Here is a 22863-nt window from a genome sequence, read left to right on the forward strand (position 1 = left end):
GGGTATTGCAATACGTGAACCATGAACTTCCAGATGTTCAAGCTGGTTTTAGAAAACCAGAGGAACCGGAGATCAAATTGCCAACATCTGCTGGATCATTGAAAAAGCTAGAGAGTTCCAGAAAAACGTCTATTTCTGCTTTATTGACTATGCCAAAGCCTTTGACTATGTGGATCACAATAAACTGGAAAATTCTGAAAGAGATGGGAATACCAGACCACCTGACCTGCCTCTTGAGAAACCTATATACAGGTCAGAAAGCAATAGTTAGAACCAGATATGGAACAACAGACTGGTTCCAAATAGGAAAAGGAGTATGTCAAGGCTGTATATTGTCACCCTGCTTATTTAACTTATATGCAGAGTACATCATGAGAAACGCTGGGCTGGAAGAAGCACAAGCTGGAATCAAGATTGCTGGGAGAAATATCAGTAACCTCAGATATGCAGATGACATCACCCTTATGGCAGAAAGTGAAGAGGAACTAAAAAGCCTCTTGATGAAAGTGAAAGAGGAGAGTGAAAAAGTTGGCTTAAAGCTCAACATTCAGAAAACCAAGATCATGGCATCTGGTCCCATCACTTCCTGGGAAATAGATGGGGAAACAGTGGAAACAGTGTCAGACTTTATTTTTTGGGGCTCCAAAATCACTGCAGATGGTTATTGCAGCCATGAAATTAAAAGACACTTACTCCTTGGAAGGAAAGTTATGACCAACCTACATAGCATATTCAAAAGCAGAGACATTACTTTGTGAACAAAGGTCTGTCTAGTCAAGGCTATGGTTTTTCCAGTGGTTATGTATGGATGTGAGAGTTGGACTGTGAAGAAAGCTGGGCGCCGAAGAATTGATGCTTTTGCACTGTGGTGTTGGAGAAGACTCTTGAGAGTCCCTTGGACTGCAAGGAGATCCAACCAGTCCACCGTAAAGGAGATCAGTCCTGGGTGTTCATTGGAAGGACTGATGCTGAAGCTGAAACTCCAATACTTTGGCCACCTCATGCGAAGAGTTGGCTCATTGGAAAAGACCCTGATGCTGGGAGGGATTGGGGGCAGGAGGAGAAGGGGACAACAGAGGATGAGATGGCTGGATGGCATCACCGACTCGATGGACATAAGTTTGGGTAGACTCTGGGAGTTGGTGATGGACAGGGAGGCCTGCGATTCATGGGGTCGCAAAGAGTCGGACACGACCGAGCGACTGAACTGATAGAGTATTGCAAGAGCCCTAGGCTGGAAGGCAATCCAGGGTCCTAGTCCCAGCTCCACCGCGGCTTTCTGGATGGCTTGTGGACAAGTCAGTGAACTTTTTGAACTTTATGCATCTCATATAATAGGACCAGCAACCACTTATTGAAAGCTTACAGGCCAAGTACTGTGATCAGGGTGATCTATACGCTATCTCACGAACCTTAGGATGTAGAAACTATAATTTTTCCAGTTCAGAGAAAAAGGAAAATAAAGCTCACAAGGGTAAGGTATTCATGATCAACAGCAGGGATGGGCTCGAACCAGCTCTGTAATTGTAACTCCAGAATTCATTCTTTCCATTACACCGTAGGGCGCATTCTCTCCACGCCCAAGGAAGCCAGCCTTCAGCCTCCTTAGGGGAATGTTTGCTCACCGATGCAGGCACCCTACGACCGTCAGAGGTTACGCTCGCGGCTGTGAGCCGCACTCCAAGCTCTGGACTTCCTCTTTCCGCCGCACCGCTCTCCTACAGGGTGGCTCCGCCCCCTAATCTGATTGGCTGTCGGGAGCGAGGCCGTGCTTGGGGATTGGCTGCCCGGCGGCCAAGGACTGACGTGGCGGGGCCGGTGTGTGGGGGGGCCGGTGTGTGGGTCCCGCTGGGCTGCGGACCTAACGCTCCAAGGAGGTGGCGGGACCCTGACTGGTGGTGCAGCAGGGAAGCGTAAGCCACCACCATGCCGCTGGAGCTGGAGCTGTGTCCTGGGCGCTGGGTGGGCGGGCAGCATCCATGTTTTATCATTGCCGAGATCGGCCAGAACCACCAGGGCGATCTGGACGTGGCCAAGCGCATGATCCGCATGGCTAAGGTGAGGGGACGGTCTAGACAACTCGGGCACTAGCCCGGGGGCGGGGGGCGGGGTAGGGAAGGGCCTGGAGGAAGAGCGGCCTGGGCCGGGGTGGGGCGGGGCTGCGCAGAGACCGAATCATCCTCGCTCTGCCTCTCTGTGCCCTGCATCTGGCCTGGCGTCCAGCTCTCCAGGTCCACTTCCAGACGTTTCGAATCCTGTTCCTCATCCCTTTGCCACCCTCCTGATTTGTTTGCATTACTACAGTTGCTCCCTAACCCGACCTCTTTCGCCCCTTTCTGGTGGCAGAATGATCTTTCTGCAACACAGATTTGATGAGCCTTCAGTGGCTATGTACTGCCACTGTAGAGTCGAAACCCTTTAATAAAGTCTTCAAGACTTTAATGACCTGACCTCTTCCAGCCTATCATTTTTGAAATCTCTGACATTTTCTGCGACAGTGAATTACTTCCAGGAAGTTCCTGAAAGTTGCTGTTGTCTCTCTCATCTGCCATTCCTTGTAATTACTTCATAGAATTTTGAGAATAAAATAAAGATGTAAAGCTCTTAGTACAGTACGTGGCAAATAGGACTCAATACATGTTAGCTATTAGTGATATGATGTTAATGAACGCTCATGCTGCCTCTTCTCTTGGACGCTTTCTCCAACTCCTCCTTTCAGAGTTGGGTTCCTGTAGTTTTTCCCATGGCATTGTATTGTCAGTGTCTGTTTAAACTTTCTGTTAGACTGTGAGTGCTCTGAAGGGGGGACCTGTCACATTCTTCATTGTAAACCCAGTCCCCAGCATAAGATCTGCACTGTGATTTCTTGATTTAGAGGTAGTTCACTAAATCTTTTTTTCCTTTCACTTCCCTTCAGCCAGAGTTGTTCTGTCATTCATAATTAGGTTTTATTTTACTCTTTCAGGACTAACTCTGCTTTTATGGAACCCTGCAGAATCATAAAGATACTTTATTTTGGGACTTCACTGGCAGTGCCGTGGTTAAAACTCTGCTTCTACTGTAGGGGATGTGGATTTGATCCCTGGTTGGAAAACTAAGATCCTGGGTGCCACGTGGCCAAAAAAAGGAAATACTTTTATTTTAAATTTTTATTTAATCATTGAAGTATAATTGATTTGCAATAATATTAGTTTCAGGTATACAACATAGTGATTCAATATTTTTATAGATTATACTCTTCCATTTAAAGTTATTGCAAAATAATAGTTGTATTTCCCTGTGCTGTACAGTATATCCTTGTTGATCATTTATTTTATACATAGTAGATGGTATTTCTCAATCCCACACCCCTTTCTTGTCCATCACTCCTTCCCTCTCCCCACTGGTATCCATTTGTTTGTTCTCTAGATCTGTGAGTCTGTTTGAAACCTAAGTTTCCACCAACAAATGAATGGATAAAGATATAGTATGTATGCACAATGGAATATTATTCAGCCATAAAAAAGAGTGAAATTCTGTCATTTACAATGATGTGAATGGACCTGGAGGATATTATGCTTAGTGAAACAAGTCAGAGAAAAACAAATACTGTATGTTATCACTTATGGGTGAAATCTAAAAAGTAAAATGTGCTTTTAAAGAGTAACAATTGCCAGAACTTTTTAATGCTTACTGGGTCAAGTGCCTTAAATGCACCACCTAACTTTCAAATTTGATGCAGAGGGTGTGTTACACCTTGACTTATTTGTCAGTTTGCTTTTTTGCCGGTAGAGAAGCAATAAAAGCTTGAACAAAGAAACCATCAGCAGTGGGGTAAAACAGGGACAGTGATTGTGTTTTCTGAACCTAGAGTTGACCATAGCATTAAACAGATACAGAAATGTACCTCATTTAGGAAAGAAGTGGAGAAAAGAAGGGGAGGCAATTTCTGTCCTCCCAGTACAACTGCTGTCGTGTGGGATGTGGTAGAACTTTCTCTGATCTCTCCTCATTAGTACTTTCTGCTGTTTTACTTCACTTTATTACTTCCTATAAAGGGAAGGTTTGCCTAGATGGAGACAAGCTTTGTAACCTCTTGAGTGTAAGTCTGCTTCTTGAGGCAGACGTGAGAAGCAAAGGAGGGAAGCGTTGCGCTATAAAGATCATGTCGTGCAGCCCCCAGAAAAGCCCTCTGGCCGCCTCTGCCAGAGAGTCTCCACACAGTTTTGGTCAGGTCCCTCTAAGCCTTGGGATCTTTATCTAGACAATGAGGACTCAGTCGTCCAAGGTCACTTTCAGGTCTAATGTTCTTTGAACTTCTTTCTAGCATCAAGTTTTGACCATGCCATTTTGTGGCTTTTCCAGGAGTGAAAGTGACGCTCTGAGCACAGACATTTCTGGAGCCCAGGTTTCCAGCAACATGAACACCTGTGCGTCTGTAGCAGTGTCAGTGAGCTGAGACTTGAGAGAGTTTTCCTTAATCTTTCTACCGAGTGATTTAAAAAAAAACAACACAATTTTGAGAGCTTGGAGGCTGACTGGCAATAAAATTATAGCTTTTAGAGTCAGATAATCCAGCTTTTATATTATAGCTTCTGTTCAGTAAAGCTGGGGCATTTCTAAATTTTTTTGCTTGCCGTTACCCCAGAACCTCTTGTTCAAACAAGATGCCATATAGAAACCACATGTGCAAAACAGCTAACAGCCACCCCCATCAGGGGCTCCTCAGAAAGTTACAGGCCTTGGAGCTGTTCCACATGGCCATTTGTATAGATAGAGAAACTGAGGCCAGAGATAGGGAGTGACTTATCCAGGAGAGTCAGAGTTAAGGCAGATTCTTTTCCCCCTAAATTCTCGTCCAGTGCTCATATCCTGAGTTATACAACTCTGCTGAGTTATACAACTTAAAATCTTGATTGTTTGATTAATTATTTTTAATATTATAATGTAAAGCGAAGTCCCCCCCACTTTTTTTTTTCTTTTTTTTACATTTTAAGAGGGAAAAACAGAGGGGAACTCCTATCCCCAGCCTTTTCTTCTTTTGAGACTTCCTTGCTTCTGTTTCTCTTCTTTGGGAGTTCTTAAGAACTCTGTCATTCAATGTTGGCATTTGTTTGTTTGTTAAATATTTGTTTATTTACTTGTTTGGCTGCATCAGGTCTTAGTTGCTGAGCCTGAGTGAGAGAGTGAGTGGTCTGAGTTGTGGCATGCAGGATCTTTTAGTTTTGAGATATGCGGAATCTAGTTGCGGTATGTGGGATCTAGTTCCTTGACCGGGGATTGAACCCTGGTTCCCTGCATCCGGCGCATGGAGTCTTAGCCACTGGACTGGCAGGGAAGTCCCCTTGATGTTGTTTTTAAAGATAATGGTTTAATAGCAGCTGCCCCAACATTTCTCTTCTCTCTGAGAGCCCGTGACCAAAAAGTAAAGGAACCCTAATATGTGTTGCAGGAGTGTGGGGCCGATTGTGCCAAGTTCCAGAAGAGTGAGCTGGAGTATAAGTTTAATCGGAAAGCCTTGGAGAGGCCATACACCTCGAAGCATTCCTGGGGGAAGACATACGGGGAGCACAAACGCCATCTGGAGTTCAGCCATGCCCAGTACAAGGAGCTGCAGAAATATGCCGAGGAGGTTGGCATCTTCTTCACTGCCTCTGGAATGGATGAGGTGAGCCCTCTGCCATTTTACCAGACTTAGGGGACAACAGGTGGCCTGGTGTCTTGGTGTCTTTGACTTTAAGCCAGCTGCAGGCCTTGCTCACTTTACACTGTTCTGTGTTTTCTGAGCTAGAGTTCCCCATAACGTTGACCAGGTGAATGTCCAACTAAACAGGAGGCCAGGGGGATTGGAGGCCCAGTGAAATTTGGAGGAAAGAGAACTATGGTTTTCAAAACAGGCTGTCTCTGGGAGTAGGGGGCAACCACCTGGAAACCCAGCGTCCCTCAAGCCAATGGGAGATCCCACTGGGCCAATTTGCTCCCAGTGGAAAGTGGCCTAGACTCAGAATCGGGAAACTGCAGTCCTAACAGGAGTCCTCCTGTTGCCGAGTGGCTGTGGGTGATCTGGGTGGGGCGACACTGCATCTTCTAGAAGGGAGTGGCTCCCAGGATGGCCATGCCCACATCCTGGAAGAGACCAGCTGGTGCCAGGTCTCAGGTTCCATCTGCTCTGTGACCTGCCTCAAGACTCCTTCGTGGACTCTTTCTTCAAATATAAAAAAATTTAGTTATAAAAATAATGTCACAGAAAGTTTAGAAAACAGGAAAAAAAAGGAGAAAAACTGCTCTTTGTACATATTTCCTCCAGAACTTGTTTTATATGCGTATTTTATTACCTGGTTGTTATATTTTGAATGTTTAGTTCTGTGTTTGCTTCTTCCGGTTAATCTTATACCACAGTGTTTACCCATATCCTGGTTTTCTTTCTCAGCTTTATTGAGCTATAATTGACATGTAACTCTCCATATCTTTTGCTGAAAGTTATTAATTGTGGTATAGTATTTCTTTTGAGGATTTATAATATATGTGACCATTTCTTTATGTTTGAACATGAGGTTACTTTCAGCTTTTTGTGCTTTTAAATGATGCTGAGATGACCATCTTTCTGTGTTTTGAGTTTCCTTAGGATAACTTTGCAGAAACGGATCAGTAGACGAAACTTAACATTTTTAAGGCTCTTGGCTAGTGATTCTTTTAGTCAGGTAGGGTATTTGAAGAGACTCCAGTTCATTCTGTAGGCCTCTGACCTCTGTGTTACTGTTCCATCCCTAAGCTGTGCCTGTAAATTACATCAAAAGAAGCATCACTCTAGTCTAGACCATTAGTAGATTAAAAAAGGAGGGGAAGCAGAGAACCTAGATGTCTGGGAAACTTGACAAGTTCAGGCATCAGTTCCATAGCCCAGATTCATTCTTTAATTGACAGCCTTCATAAGCATGACATTCTTCAGATCTAGTTGTTCATCTAATAATCATAATTTCCTACATCTGAATTTGATGTTATAGTTTATGAAGCATCTTCGCTTACAGTAATATATTTTATCCCTACTATGTCCCATTTTACAGATGAAGAAATGGAGGCCCCAGGGGCTAGAATGTCTATGCAATGTTGCACAGTTAGGAAATGGGTCTTGAGGGCAGATCTGACACCTTTCTGGGGTCCCCCAGTGGCCACCTGGGTGCTGGTCCAGGCATGTACAGCTTCCCAGAGCTCAGCAGAGCCTTTGGGCTTCCCCCTGTTCTTCACCACCCTCCATGTTGGTGGCTGGAGAGTCTTGGACCCACGTTGCCCCTAGGACAAGGGCACAGATTTTTTCTTTTTTTTTGGCCTCATCATGTGGCTTGCGGGATCTCATTTCCCACCAGGGACTGAACCCAGGCCAAGGCAGTGAGAGTGCCAAATTCTAATCACTAGACTACCAGGGAATTCCCAGGGATAGATTTTTTAATAACAGCTTTATTGACACATCATACAATTCACTCAATTAATTTTAGAACATTTTTATCACCCCAAAAGGAAGCCCTATACCCGTTAGCAGTCATTCCTCAATTCCTTCAATTCTCCCAGCCCTACTGCTGCTACTGCTGCTAAGTCACTTCAGTCGTGTCGGACTCTGTGCGACCCCATAGACGGCAGCCCACGAGGCTCCCCCATCCCCGGGATTCTCCAGGCAAGAACACTGGAGTGGGTTGCCATTTCCTTCTCCAATGCATGAAAGTGAAAAGTGAAAGTGAAGTCGCTCAGTCATGTCTGACTCCTAGTGACCCCATGGACTGGAGCCTTCCAGGCTTCTCCGTCCATGGGAGTTTCCAGGCAAGAGTACTGGAGTGGGTGCCATTGACTTCTCCTCTCCCAGCCCTAGGCAACTTCTAATCTGCTGTCTGTCTCTATAGATTTGCCTTTTCTGGACATTGTATATAAAAAGAACCAGACAGTATGTGGTCCTTTGGGTATATATATATATATATTTATGGTAACTCAGTGTTTAACTTCTTTGAGGAACTGCCAGACTTTTTGAAAGTGGCTGCACCATTTTACGTTCCGCCAGCAATGTATGAGGTTTTTGCCTCTCATTCCTGGTAAGTCCGGGTGGAGGTTATTTACCTTCTTTGTGCTTCTGTGTCTTCAGCTGAACTCACCTCGCAGGGTTGTCATGAGGATTAAACGTGATCACCAGCAGAAGGCGCAGCACGCAGCCAGCGCTCGGCCACATTAGTTACAGTTGAGGAAGCATCCCGGGCTGAGGGTCAGGAAATCCAGGTCCTTGCCCTGCTCTGCTGAGTTCATCTGCATGTGAGCTTGGCAAGTTGCTGCCCCGCTCTGGGGCCTCCATCTCCTTTCATGTGTGAAGAAGCTGCCATCCAAAGGCTCTCCGTGCTCGTTTGTCCCGAGTCAGCCTAGAATCTGGCAGGGTCACTAAGGTGACTTGGACCTGGAATGAGGACTTTCCTGTTCAGACTGTTCCCAGACACCTGAGCTCCCGGATGTGGGCTCTGAAGGGAATGCCTGGCCTCTGCTTGCAGCTGGGCAGCCGCTGCTCAGGAAGTCACTTCTTTAGGTCTTTTGCTGCAGGGTGGCTTTGAGGTTAAGAGTCAGGAGCAGACAGGGGAAGGAGAGGAGTCTGGGTGTTGGTGGCTGGGGCTGCCTCCTGGTTTCCCAGGAAGCACTTTGGTGTGTAAATTTGAGCTCTGCAGCCACACTCAGGTGCTGACACACTTGCTCTGTGAGCTTGGGCTGGTCACATAACCTCTTTGAGCCACAGGTGTCCGTCCATCTGTGACAATGAGGTAATCAAGATGCCCACCCCACAGCTGCAGTGAGGACCTGGTGACATGAACCTGGGGGCTTGCAAGATTTGTACCCACTGACTGACAGCTGTTCTGTTGCTTAGAATCCTTTTCTCCGCTTCACACTTAAAGGGGCAGGGAGTCTTCTCTGTCTCAGGAATGCTGTTTGCTCCCCACTGGTGTCCTGACAGACCAAGGCACAGGCAGCGAGGAGAAATGTATTTTTTTTTTTAGATTTATTTATTTATTTTTGTTGTGCTGGGTCTTTGTTGATGTGCATGGGCTTTCTCTAGTTGTGGAAAGCAGGGGCTGCTCTTCCTTGCTGTGCGAGGGCTTCCCGTTGTGGCATTCTTAAGAGCCTTTGCAAGAGTGCCATTTGCTTTGCTCGCCAGGTCCCTTTTTGCTGAACCAGCAAGTCCTGTCTACCCGGCTGTTCGAGGTGGGTTGGTCGCTTGTTCCGTGTTTGTCTAGAAAGCAGCTCTGAGAATTCACCCCCGCTGACTTCCTCATGGACAGTAAGCATGTACTGAGTGCCAGCTTTCTCTACCGTGTGTGCTGTCCTGAGCGTTCTTTGTGTGCTGAGGAAAGGTTAAGGCATGGTGGAACTTTATGAAGACCAAGAAAATACCAGGGCACCTGGTCAGAAGCTGCACAGAGGCCTGTGGAACTCGACTGAAATGAGCAGAGTGCCTTTGGTCGAAATGGAGAGTTTTGTTGAGAAAGCAAATGGGAGCCATGACGTAGAGGCGGCCCTTGGAGGACCAATTCCAGCAGAGCCACCCTTCCCTCCTCGTGCCTGCCCCCACAGTGCCTGCCCTCGTTCCTCCAACACCCCTGCTGCAGGGCACCCCTGCCTGTGTTGTGGTGTGCTCTGACTGGGCTGAAGGCAGGCTGGGCCTTTTTGGCTCCATGCTTCCCTGCCCCCCATCCTTTCCTCAGCCTGGGCAAGCCCTCCGGCAACTGTTCTCCCAGCTTGGTGTCAGAGATCCCGAAATCAAGGGGAGTGGAAGCAGCTTTAGAAAAACCCCATTTCCACTCCTGTCTTTTCTGTTACCCCTTAGATAAGCAGGCTCCCAAATTTCTCATGGGATACATTATGGAAAGGGGGTTCCTCATTAATTCATTAATTAAAAGTCCCTTCCCCAAATAAACAAGGGTTCTGTGCTGAATACGTGTGGGAAACACTAGGAGTAAATTAGCTAGAGGAGTGTATTCACTAGGACCCTCCAAGGTGAGGTCTTACAGTGCAGTGTTTCACCCAGAGCAGTTTGCTGGTAGGACCCTTTGCTCTGTGTTTAACTCCTGGATGCCTAGTGAGGGTCATACTCGATTGAGTTCCTTTCAGACAGGCTCAGAAAGCCTTTGTGATGTGGGGCAGAGGAGAGGAGAAGTTATGAGGCTGCCTGGCTGCGTTGTATCGATATCCCGTAGATGGAAGGGGGACTGAAAGCAGCATAGACAGAGGAAGCCAGGAAGTCCACAGAGAGAAAGGCAGCCACTGGCGCTGACCCAGCCTGACGGGGCCTGGGCCCAGTAATACTGCCTCAGAATGGAAGGCTACTGAAACTGGCACCCTTTGCAGAAGAGATTAATCCAAAATGGCAGTTTTCTAAGTGGCCACTAGGTGGGGCTGGCTCCCTAGGAAGGCTGCAAGAAACCAGCTGCACCTTTCTCTGCCAATAGGAATTTACCCCTTTGCTCGCTTCAAAATTGTAGAGCTCCATGCATATTTTCCTGGAGAAGGAAATGGCAACCCACTCCACTATTTTTGCCTGGAAAATCCCATGGACAGAGGAGCCTGGCAGGCTACAGCCCACGGGGTCGCAAAGAGTTGGACACAACTGAGTGACTTCACTTTATGTAGATTTTACAATCAGCCATAGGTAAGCTTTTGCAAAGCATTTTTCCTACATTTGGCCCCTCCTTGCCCCTATGTGCCCTACGCCTCTCCTGATTGGGCTCATCCATCTCTTTATGGCCCTGGGGACTCTGATCATGAGCCATGCTCTCACAAAGTGGAGCATTAGAGATGAAATTTTGCACAGGATTTTCCCTCTTAAAATAGAAAACACTCTCTTCATCTGCCAGATAGAGTGGGGAGGGTGGGGACACTAGACTTTATTCAATAAATATGTTTAAAACAATGCTTTTCAGTTTCATCTTAGGGCTGGTTAATAGTATGAGACACACATACACAGGAGAGAATGACCTAGAAAACTGTGGAAGGGAAGAGAGAGACAAGGAAGACATAAAGCAGAGGGGAGGAGGCGGCGGTGGCTTAGCACCTTGGAGGTGAGTGGTGCTTTGGCCATCCTGAAAGGTGTCTCCTAGACTGAGAGTGTCATCTGCCTTTGGCCTGTTCACTGGCTGGTTAGGCACTGTATGTCTCTCCAGAAGCTCTGCTGCTGCTGCTGCTGCTAAGTCGCTTCAGTCGTGTCCGACTCTGTGTGACCCCATAGACGGCAACCCACCAGGCTCCCCCGTCCCTGGGATTCTCCAGGCAAGAACACTGGAGTGGGTTGCCATTTCCTTCTCCAATGCATGAAAGTGAAAAGTGAAAGTGAAGTCGCTCAGTCGTGTCCGACTCCTAGTGACCCCATGGACTGCAGCCCACCAGGCTTCTCTGTCCATGGGATTCCCCAGGCAAGAGTACTGGAGTGGGTTGCCATTGCCAGCAGCTCTGCTGCTGCTGCTGCTGCTGCTGCTAAGTCGCTTCAGTCGTGTCCGACTCTGTGCGATCCAATGGACTGTAGCCCACCAGGCTCCTCCATCTATGGGATTTTCCAGGCAAGACTACTGGAGTGGGGTGCCATTGCCTTCTCCAACCAGCAGCTCTAACCCCTACTTATTAGAGGAAAATGATTCTCTGAGTGAGGCCAGTGATTAGAGTAGCTCATCATCTGCTGGGAAGATGGGAGAAAGCTCAGGCAGTACTGGTTTGATTCAAAGAACCTGCTGGCAAGAACTTCCCTGGTGGTCCAGTGGTTAAGACTCACCACTTCCAATGTAGGGAGCACCAGTGTGCTTCAATCCCTTGCTTGGGAACTAAGATCCCACGTGCTGCATGGTAAGACCAAAAAAAGAAAAGAAGTAAAAAAATAAAGAACCTGCTGGCAGAATGACCTCATACTGTTCCTTACCACCCCCGAACCCTTTGGATTTCCATGCCAGTAAACTTGCTCCTTGCTAATCTAAGTATGTTTCACAGAGCAGTAACAGTGGTATTACTGAGGAGCTTACAAGAAATGCAGACTCTTGGGCCCCACTCTAGATCAACAGAATCAGAACGTGCATTTCATTCATCCAAGATCCATGGCAGGTTCGTGTGCCTGTATTAAAGTGTGAGAAGCACTGACCTAGCTAACTTCCAAACTTACTTCTGAGACTTGGCCAGCATTTTAAGATAGATGGAACTTAGATACTGGGAAATATTCCAAGGCATTGACTCTCTCTACTTCTGATTTTCAACTTCAATTAAAAAAAATAGTAATGAAAAGTAATTTGGGAAGTTTTGGTAATTGTACACCAAATTGAGATTTTACTCTTAAAACTTGTGGTCCACTAATTCCTTCAGGAGGCATTTGCTGACATTTGCCAATTTCCTGAGGGTTATTGATGAATCCCAGATAAGGATGGTGAAGGGCCCTAGAGAAGTAGCCTCAAACAGTCAGATTGGTTTTTTTCTGTGGGCAGCATAATTTGAGGTCTGAAAGGGCTTGGGTTTGACGGACCCTGCCAGCTGTGGATCAATGTGTCAGAGCTGGGCCATGAAACACTTCATTTCTTCTACTTTTGGCAAGGATTGAAATGGCCTCTCTTCCTGGCTGTTTGGTCCTGAGGCAAGGATAAGGCCTTTGAGGGACACTCACTTTCTCAGTGCCTACTTGTCTGAGTCAAGATTAGGTCATGACCTTTCTTGTTTGTTCACTGGGCCCCAGGCCCCCAGGGAAGGAAGGTCTGGCCAGGGGTCTGATTCTTTTCCAGATTCTCATAGACAGTGTGCGCCAGGGTGCAGTGTTTGTTGGACAAATGGATGGGTGGATATGAGTGAACGAATGTTTGAATTTGAATGAAATGACTGATAACGAATCTGTGTCTGCTTTCAAGTTGCTGGGCAAGAGAAGGGGTATTTCTATTTGTAGGTGGCTCCTCGCCTGTCTTGAGGATGGTGATTTTGAACCGTGGTGAATGTGAGCCCCCCCTTTGATTTTTGTAGATGGCAGTTGAGTTTCTGCATGAACTGAATGTTCCCTTTTTCAAAGTTGGATCTGGGGACACCAACAATTTCCCGTATCTGGAAAAGACAGCCAAAAAAGGTGAGTGTTTAATTTTTGTCATACAATCTGAATCCAGACTTTTTGTGTTTTTACACCATTGGTAATAACCCACTAAAGGAGTCTCCTGAAGACAGATTTTCCAATCAGCATTTACTCCTACTTTTTCATGTGCTGAGTTGAAAGAAATTAAAGATATACAGTTTTTATAAGAATTTTTAAAGATTTCTTTTTTTGATGTGGACCATTTTTTTAAAAGTCTTTATTGAATTTGTTGCAGTATTGTTTCTTTTTTATGTTTGTTTTTGGGCCATGAGGCATGTGGGATCTTACCTCCTTGACCAGGGGTCGAACCCATACCCCCTGCATAGGAAGGCGAAATCTTAAGCCCTGGACCACTAGGGAAGTCCTCATAAGAATTTTAAAATGAAAATTATTTTTAATTTCTAATAAAATACTTATATAAAATGAAGGATATGACAGTATAAATGAAACTCCTTAGAGGCAGCTCTGACTTTGAGAAGTACTCTCTAGGTATATTAGAACATCCAGCCTCTGCACATCAGAGCTTGTACAGTGGTTCTCATGTCAGTACTGGGACTGAAGCAGGTCATATGATGATGATGCTTTCTACTTACTTCATAGCCAAGAATCTGAGACCACACAGGTAGGACTTGGCAGCTCAAGGCCTCACCCTCTTGAATCTGGGGCATGCTCACCCTATCACACTGTGCAACCTCTTAATACAATGAGATGCTCATCTTTCTCTAAAGAGTGTCAGATTCCTCTTAATTTGGTTCACTTTGCTGCACAATAATGTTGTGGGGTGAAGGGAGTCTACGTTTCTTGTGGTTGAGGACAGAAACCCACCGACTTCGCCTGTGTTCCTCCACTGTGTAAGAGTTGTTTGAATGATGAGACCAACAGCAGGGGTGTGCTTAAAGGGAGAATCGGAACCTCTGAAAATAAAGTGATGATGGTACTGGTGTTGGGTCCTTCAGGCCGCCCAATGGTGATCTCTAGTGGGATGCAGTCCATGAACACCATGAAGCAAGTCTATCAGATTGTGAAGCCCCTCAACCCCAACTTCTGCTTCCTCCAGTGCACCAGTGCCTACCCGCTCCAGCCTGAGGACGTCAACCTGCGTGTCATCTCGGTGAGCACAAGGGAGGGCCCTTGTCTGACTGGGTCATTGGCTGTGGGAAAGATGCAGCCAAAATTTTAACCAGCCTTGACATGCTTTGTAATTGGGACATCCTTCCAGTGTTCTGGCCTGGAGAATTCCATGGACTATATAGTCCATGGGTCGCAAAGAGTCGGACGTGACTGAGCGACTTACACTTCCGCTTGATAGTCTTGCTGTTCCAGAATCAAATTAGAACCAACTATGGAGTTAAGCAGTCAGATACATTCTTAAAGATTATAAATTAAATTTTCTTAACACCAATCTTAATTTCTCTCATTATAAAATTTAAGGTGGAGTCTTTCAGGGTTTTTTTGTTTTTTTATTTGTTTTTTGTCATTTTAAGGTAGAGTCTTTGTAATTGGCCATATACATTTTTTTTGCCTGTGTGTATTGGCCATTAGGGGTCCCTTTTCTGTGAATTGCTGGCTTTTATCTTTTCTTAATGAGTTATGGATTTGTTTTTGGAAAATATACATACAATTTGCCATCGTAGCCATTTTTTGGTGTCTAGTTCAGTGGCGCTAAGTGTGTTCACATTGTTGTGCTACCATTGCTATGTCCATCTGAAGAACTTTTTCTCATCTCAGAGTCATATCATATTCTATACTCATTAACAATGAGTGCCATCCCCACCCCCGCCAGCTCCTGGCGGCTGTCATTTTATTTTCTGTCACTACGAACAAAGCTAGTGGAGGTGATGGAATTCCAGTTGAGCTATTTCAAATCCTGAAAGATGATGCTGTGAAAGTGCTGCACTCAATATGCCAGCAAATTTGGAAAACTCAGCAGTGGCCACAGGACTGGAAAAGGGCAGTGTTCATTCCAATCCCAAAGAAAGGCAATGCCAAAGAATGCTCAAACTACCGCACAATTGCACTCATCTCACACGCTAGGAGAGTAATGCTCAAAATTCTCCAAGCCAGGCTGCAGCAATACGTGAACCGTGAATTTCCTGATGTTCAAGCTGGTTTTAGAAAAGGCAGAGGAACCAGAGATCAAATTGCCAACATCTGCTGGATCATGGAAAAAGCAAGAGAGTTCCAGAAAAACATCTATTTCTGCTTTATTGACTATGCCAAAGCCTTTGACTGTGTGGATCACAATAAACTGTGGAAACATCTGAAAGAGATGGGAATACCAGACCACCTGACCTGCCTCTTGAGAAATCTGTATGCAGGTCAGGAAGCAACAGTTCGAACTGGACATGGAACAACAGACTGGTTCCAAATAGGAAAAGGAGTACGTCAAGGCTGTATATTGTCACCCTGCTTATTTAACTTATATGCAAAGTACATCATGAGAAACGTTGGACTGGAAGAAGCACAAGCTGGAATCAAGATTGCCGGGAGAAATATCAATAACCTCAGATATGCAGATGACACCACCCTTATGGCAGAAAATGAAGAGGAACTAAAAAGCCTCTTGATGAAAGTGAAAGTGGAGAGTGAAAAAGTGGGCTTAAAGCTCAACATTCAGAAAACAAAGATCATGGCATCCGGTCCCATCACTTCCTGGGAAATAGATGGGGAAACAGTGGAAACAGTGTCAGACTTTATTTTGGGGGGCTCCAAAATCACTGCAGATGGTGACTGTAGCCATGAAATTAAAAGACGCTTACTCCTTGGAAGGAAAGTTATGACCAACCTAGATAGCATATTCAAAAGCAGAGACATTACTTTGCCAACAAAGGTTCGTCTAGTCAAGGCAATGGTTTTTCCTGTGGTCATGTATGGATGTGAGCGTTGGACTGTGAAGAAGGCTGAGCGCCGAAGAATTGATGCTTTTGAACTGTGGTGTTGGAGAAGACTCTTGAGAGTCCCTTGGACTGCAAGGAGATCCAACCAGTCCATTCTGAAGGAGATCAGCCCTGGGATTTCTTTGGAAGGAATGATGCTAAAGCTGAAACTCCAGCACTTTGGCCACCTCATGCGAAGAGTTGACTCACTGGAAAAGACTCTGATGCTGGGAGGGATTGGGGGCAGGAGGAGAAGGGGACGACAGAGGATCAGGTGGCTGGATGGCATCACGGACTCGATGGACATGGGTCTGAGTGAACTCCGGGAGTTGGTGATGGACAGGGAGGCCTGGCGTGCTGGGATTCATGGGGTCGCAAAGAGTCGGACACGACTGAGTGACTGCACTGAACTGACTGATGAACATGACTACTCTCGGTTTCTCAAATAAATGGAATCATACAGTATTTGTCCTTCTGTGTCCACCTGCTTTCACTTAGCATAACGTCATCAAGGCTCATCCATGTTGTAGCGTGTATTAGCATCTCATTCCTTTTTAAGGCTGAATAACATTTCATTGTGTGTGTATACCACTTATGGCTTATCTGTTCATCTGTTGATGGACATCTGGGATGGTTCCACCTTTTGGCTATTGTGAATAATGCTGATATGAATGTTGGTGTGCAAATATTCATTTTTCTTCATATTGAATTGTAGGAGACCTTCTTGAAACTTCTGAGTTTTCCTGTTCTGTTATTTACCAGCTCTCTGATTCTTTCAGTACAGTATTTGACATTCTGAGGTTTTCTCCCCCTGATTATGTAAGCTCTTATACATTTTTCTAGAGAGTCTTTCCTATTTAACTTTTAAAAAAGTAATCTTTTTTCGAAATGACATGGCTGTCTTTGTAACTAAAATTTTAATCCCTCCCAGTTTTGTAGTCTTTTCTCCATTGCTCGCTCATCTCTAAATCATATTATTTTTAAAAATAAAACATGATTTAAGAAAAAAAAGAAACTCAGCCCTGATGTATATAACATAGAAAGTGAACATCCTCTATAATCCCATCCCACAGATTACCATAATTGACAATTTAGTGTGTATGGTGCCAAATATTTTCCTCAGTTTTCTTCCTTTGTGAAGCGCGGTCCTGTTTCCCTTCCACTGTCCCCCTCCTCACCTCCCTGGTGTGCTCATGTCCTTTATCCTGAGAGCAGGGCATGATCAGAGTTGAACTGCCCGCCAGCCCCCGACCCCTACCAGCCCAGCCCACCCCATCATGGCAGGGTGAGTACTCTGACCTACAACCTGCACGTCCTTGTCCATCACACGCCCTTAAGCCTGGTTTCTGAGGCCTTTGCCACTCAGCCGTCCTAATCTTTTATTAACTCCCGTCTGGGTCTTTCTGCTGTACTCAGGCCTTCTGGCCGCCCTCCCTGACAAGGCTTACTCGACTTAGCATGTCTTTTGTTGCTTCCAGTGAATTACAGATAACCAATTAATTAATTATTTAGCATTTCCACCGAAGGATTGAGATTGGGCTGTCTGTATTATTGATGGTGATCTTTGTGCATATAGCATGTTTGCTTTCAGTTCAGTTCAGTTCAGTCGCTCAGTCGTGTCCGACTCTTTGCGACCCCATGAATCCCAGCACGCCAGGCCTCCCTGTCCATCACCAACTCCCGGAGTTCACTCAGACCCATGTCCATCGAGTCCGTGACGCCATCCAGCCACCTGATCCTCTGTCGTCCCCTTCTCCTCTGCCCCCAATCCCTCCCAGCATCAGAGTCTTTTCCAGTGAGTCAACTCTTCGCATGAGGTGGCCAAAGTGCTGGAGTTTCAGCTTTAGCATCATTCCTTCCAAAGAAATCCCAGGGCTGATCTCCTTCAGAATGGACTGGTTGGATCTCCTTGCAGTCCAAGGGACTCTCAAGAGTCTTCTCCAACACCACAGTTCAAAAGCATCAATTCTTCGGCGCTCAGCCTTCTTCACAGTCCAACTCTCACATCCATACATGACCACAGGAAAAACCATTGCCTTGACTAGACGAACCTTTGTTGGCAAAGTAATGTCTCTGCTTTTGAATATGCTATCTAGGTTGGTCATAACTTTCCTTCCAAGGAGTAAGCGTCTTTTAATTTCATGGCTACAGTCACCATCTGCAGTGATTTTGGAGCCCCCCAAAATAAAGTCTGACACTGTTTCCACTGTTTCCCCATCTATTTCCCAGGAAGTGATGGGACCGGATGCCATGATCTTTGTTTTCTGAATGTTGAGCTTTAAGCCCACTTTTTCACTCTCCACTTTCACTTTCATCAAGAGGCTTTTTAGTTCCTCTTCATTTTCTGCCATAAGGGTGGTGTCATCTGCATATCTGAGGTTATTGATATTTCTCCCGGCAATCTTGATTCCAGCTTGTGCTTCTTCCAGTCCAACGTTTCTCATGATGTACTTTGCATATAAGTTAAATAAGCAGGGTGACAATATACAGCCTTGACGTACTCCTTTTCCTATTTGGAACCAGTCTGTTGTTCCATGTCCAGTTCGAACTGTTGCTTCCTGACCTGCATACAGATTTCTCAAGAGGCAGGTCAGGTGATCTGGTATTCCCATCTCTTTCAGAAGTTTCCACAGTTTATTGTGATCCACACAGTCAAAGGCTTTGGCATAGTCAATAAAGCAGAATTAGATGTTTTTCTGGAACTTTCTTGCTTTTTCCATGATCCAGTGGATGTTGGCAATTTGATCTCTGGTTCCTCTGCCTTTTCTAAAACCAGCTTGAACATCATGAAGTTCACGGTTCACATATTGCTGCAGCCTGGCTTGGAGAATTTTGAGCATTACTCTCCTAGCGTGTGAGATGAGTGCAATTGTGCGGTAGTTTGAGCATTCTTTGGCATTGCCTTTCTTTGGGATTGGAATGAACACTGCCCTTTTCCAGTCCTGTGGCCACTGCTGAGTTTTCCAAATTTGCTGGCATATTGAGTGCAGCACTTTCACAGCATCATCTTTCAGGATTTGAAATAGCTCAACTGGAATTCCATCACGTCCACTAGCTTTGTTCGTAGTGATACTTTCTAAGGCCCACTTGACTTCACATTCCAGGATGTCTGGCTGTAGGTCAGTGATCACACCATCCTAATTAAATGCGAGAGATGCTTTCTGAGTCAGTTTAGGCATTCGGTTATAGTTCTGGTGTTATTCCTGGTGGTTTGCGCAGTGTGACACATTCTTCAGATGTGTTCCTGATAAGAGCAGCCATTAGTTTTCAGCCTTCACAGTGTGCTGAGTGCCCTCCACGTGCTCACAGCAGCTCCCACCAGCTACCGTCATCCCCAGAAGGAGAGGCTCCGAGAGCCTCAGAGACTTCCTGGAGCTTCACAGATAGTGAGTGGCTGAATGGGGCCTCAGATCCATCAGCCTGACTCTGGATTGTATGTGGAAAGCACTACACTATTTAACCTTTTCCTTTTTCTATTTTAAAGGAATACCAGAAGCTCTTTCCTGACATCCCCGTAGGGTATTCTGGGCATGAAACTGGCATAGCGATATCCGTGGCTGCAGTGGCTCTGGGGGCCAAGGTCTTGGAGCGTCACATAACTTTGGACAAGACCTGGAAAGGGAGTGACCACTCGGCCTCGCTGGAGCCTGGAGAGCTGGCCGAGCTGGTGCGGTCCGTGCGCCTCGTGGAGAGGGCGCTGGGCTCCCCGACCAAGCAGCTGCTGCCCTGTGAGATGGCCTGCAATGAGAAGGTGGGTTCTCCTGGCCTGCCGGGTGCCAGTGTTGAGAGGAGCTATGTGGGCTTACCTGAGAGGCAGCAGGAACCAGCCCTACCTGAGCCCAGAACGGTGGGGTGATGCAGGGATGTTGCTGCGAGCCCCTGAGGTTTTTGGAGTTCATGTTAGCAGCGGGAGGAACTTACTGAAGAACTTTAGCTGTTCCTCTGGTTCCCTGGCATCATATGACGGCTTTCCATTAAGTCTCTGTGGCCCCAGCGCTGAAGACCCTGGTGGTGTCTGGGGCCTCATGAGGCATGCGGAGAGGTAGAGTCTGGGGTCCCATGTTGTAGGTAATCCTAGAGGCATGTTCAGGTGGAGGGGTTCCATGAGGCAGGGGCAGGAGGGCTGTGATACGTCAAGGAATCCCTAAGCATGGGGAGAGACTGGAAGCATGGGGCAAGGGTTCTCACGGGCTTGCTGGGGGATAATGCATACATTCCCTTGGGAGCCCTTTGAGCTAGCTGTGCAGCATTAACCTTCAGACAGAGTGGACGAGGGGAGGCCAGCAAACTCTGCCTGGCACAGGGGCCATCGGGCTTTCCTGGAAGCCAAGGCCTAGACCTGGCTCAGCCTCTGAGTCGGGGCTGCCAGGGGAGCAGGCACTCACTACTCTGATGCTGCAGGCTGTTTGGGCCGAAGCCAAGATGCCACACCAGGCCTGCTCCAGGAGGGTTGTCTTTTATTCCAGTGGGGCCTACTTGCTGCTCTCAAAGATGTATATACACTGGAAAATTAAAATAACAGTAAAAAGAAACTAACTGCCTTGTATCAGAAGAGAGGAGAAAGCTGGCTCAGAAACTGGAATAAGAGTTTCAGCAGCTGAGCACTGAATTTTGTTCTGAGCATCCTGGCTCTGTGGGTAGACAGTGAGACACCACAAGACGTAACATTTGATAATCATCTGCTAACAAGACCTTTGTCCTGACATAAATTCCAGAATGGATTCCTTGGCCCTCACCTGGAAGATGCAGAGTTAGATACTTTGTGGAACAGCATTTATAGACCAGACCTTAGAACTGCTGGTTCTGAGCTCCAGGTCTCCTTCATTCCTCTCGTTGCCCAGCCTGTCTGCCCCTTCCATGCTTGTGAGCCCTCCATATTCCTGTTGTACTGAATGAGGAGGCCGTAAGGTTTGTGTCCGTCGAGCCGCGGGCCAGGGGTCAGGGATCCCAGGTTCTCCTGGCTCCTTGCAACCTTGGCCAGCTTACCCGCCCTCCATACACCTCCATTTCCATGTGTTTAAAATGTGATACTGAACTGGATGATGACAAAAGTAATCACCATTTTTATTTACCAAGTCTGTGTTCCAGGTAGATTACGGGCATTATCATCACTAATCCGACAGGATAGAGGCACTGTTATTTCCCATTTTGCAGAGACTCTCAGCCTCGCCTTGTCCCCAGCTGCCTGGGATTTGGGTCTTGCTCTCTTTGGCTACGTAACCTGAGTCCTTTATTGTAAAGGCCACCCCTCTGAGTCTGAGTCCACCCCACACTGGCCAAGACCCTGCTGTTTGTGAGCTATTGTTCTAGGCACCCAAGGGGAAAACAGACTCCCTGCTTTCCAGGGACCTTGTGTGAGAAAACTGATCAGGGACCCTGGGGGTAAAACAGCGTGTGCTAGTTATTTGTGTGGCTGGCACTGAATCTTAAGTTTTATCCACAGCTGGGCAAGTCTGTGGTGGCCAAAGTGAGAATTCCAGAAGGCAGCATTCTGACACTGGACATGCTCACTGTGAAGGTGAGTGAGCCCAAAGGTTACCCTCCTGAAGACATCTTTAGCCTGGTGGGCAAGAAGGTCCTGGTCACTGTGGAAGAAGACGACACCATCATGGAAGAATTGGTAGAGAATCATGGGAAAAAAATCAGATCTTAAAATAAAGTGCCATTCTCTGAATTCTGAATTGCCTTGCTGGTACCATCAGGTGCATTTGGGTGAGGTGGGGCAGGACTGCTGGTCTCTGGGGATCCCCAGGCAGCAGACATTTTGGGGCCAGGCCCTGGGTCAAGCCCGTTGGAGGGATACAAAGAGCAAATATAGGCAGCCTCTGCCTCAGGTTGGCTGGCCCAGAAGGCGCAGTGGGCTCAGAAGCTTCTCCTCATTGCCCATTGCAGTGCAGAGGGGTGAATGCTAGCTGTATGGGCCCTTCCTTTCAGCCTGCCTTCTTCCAGCCTGCAAAGCCAACCCTAATGACCCCAAATGTCCCTTCCTTCCAGCTCTCTCCCCTTATCTCCTGCCTGCCCTGGGTTTTTTTTTTTTTTTTTAATATATTTATTTATTTTAATTGGAGGCTAATTACTTTACAATATTGTATTGGTTTTGCCATACATCAACATGAATCCACCACGGGTGTACACGTGTTCCCCATCCTGAACCACCCTCCCACCTCCCTCTGCCCTGGGGTTGAATCCAATTAGCTATATAGTGATCACTTGGCATTAGAGAAGAAGGGGTTGGTCAGTGTCTTACAGGCAGAGGAATGAGCAAAGAGAGGGAATGGCATTTATTCCTTCTTTCAACAAGTGTGGAGGGCTTGTCACGTGCCAAGCCCTGCTCTGTGGCCTGAGGATGCAGGACTTCCGTTCTGATGGGGATGAATGCTTCACAAACCAGGAGCACAGGAAGTAAACCACAGCGTGTTAGAAGGTGACATGTGCAGTGAGGTGTGTGAGGGAGATGGGGAGCGTGGGGCTTGGTGTGTTTGCAGCTTCTGGTGACTTGTACGTATGCCAGTGATGCTAAAATCAGCCTTTCTAGGATTTGCAGTGAAATTACACCCAGCTAACAAAATAGCCTCACTGCTGGACTTCCACTACAGCACGAACCTTTCACAGACATTCCATATCATATTCCTCTTTGTTATTTTGAACCAGTACTGAGATTATTTTCAGATTCTTAATCTTTATTCATATTTATTTGACCTGGTTACTGTAACTCGTGTTTCAGAGTGTGTCTTGGGGTCTCTCTTCAAATGTGTGAATTTGCCTTCTGAAGATTCTTTACTTGTGAAGATAGGGCCTCCCTCTCCTGTGGGTCCCAAGACAGTTTCTGGAAAGGCACCACCCTTATGGCAGAAAGTGAAGAGGAACTAAAAAGCCTCTTGATGAAAGTGAAAGAGGAGAGTG

At 46.4% G+C, this 22863-nt stretch overlaps 1 protein-coding gene across 1 annotated transcript; it reads left to right on the forward strand.

The window, feature by feature from the left end:
• Window positions 1-1804: 1804 nt before the first annotated feature.
• On the forward strand, window positions 1805-21634 carry NANS (N-acetylneuraminate synthase). Its single transcript, XM_006063453.4, has 6 exons — window positions 1805-2058; window positions 5432-5647; window positions 12982-13081; window positions 14041-14195; window positions 19445-19711; window positions 21404-21634. The coding sequence occupies exons 1-6, from the start codon at window positions 1927-1929 to the stop codon at window positions 21611-21613; spliced, it is 1080 nt and encodes a 359-aa protein (XP_006063515.2). The 5' UTR covers window positions 1805-1926; the 3' UTR covers window positions 21614-21634.
• The last annotated feature ends 1229 nt before the right edge of the window (window positions 21635-22863 follow it).

The sequence above is a fragment of the Bubalus bubalis genome, chromosome 3, assembly GCF_019923935.1.
Source record: "Bubalus bubalis isolate 160015118507 breed Murrah chromosome 3, NDDB_SH_1, whole genome shotgun sequence".
In the NCBI taxonomy this organism is placed as follows: domain Eukaryota; kingdom Metazoa; phylum Chordata; class Mammalia; order Artiodactyla; family Bovidae; genus Bubalus; species Bubalus bubalis.

Bases quoted from the DNA above. Each gene is read 5' to 3' on its own strand.
- NANS (XM_006063453.4), top strand. From the start codon at position 1,927: ATGCCGCTGGAGCTGGAGCTGTGTCCTGGGCGCTGGGTGGGCGGGCAG. The intron at 5,648-12,981 runs GTGAGCCCTCTG...TGATTTTTGTAG, and splicing joins CTGCCTCTGGAATGGATGAG to ATGGCAGTTGAGTTTCTGCA. The intron at 14,196-19,444 runs GTGAGCACAAGG...TCTATTTTAAAG, and splicing joins TCAACCTGCGTGTCATCTCG to GAATACCAGAAGCTCTTTCC.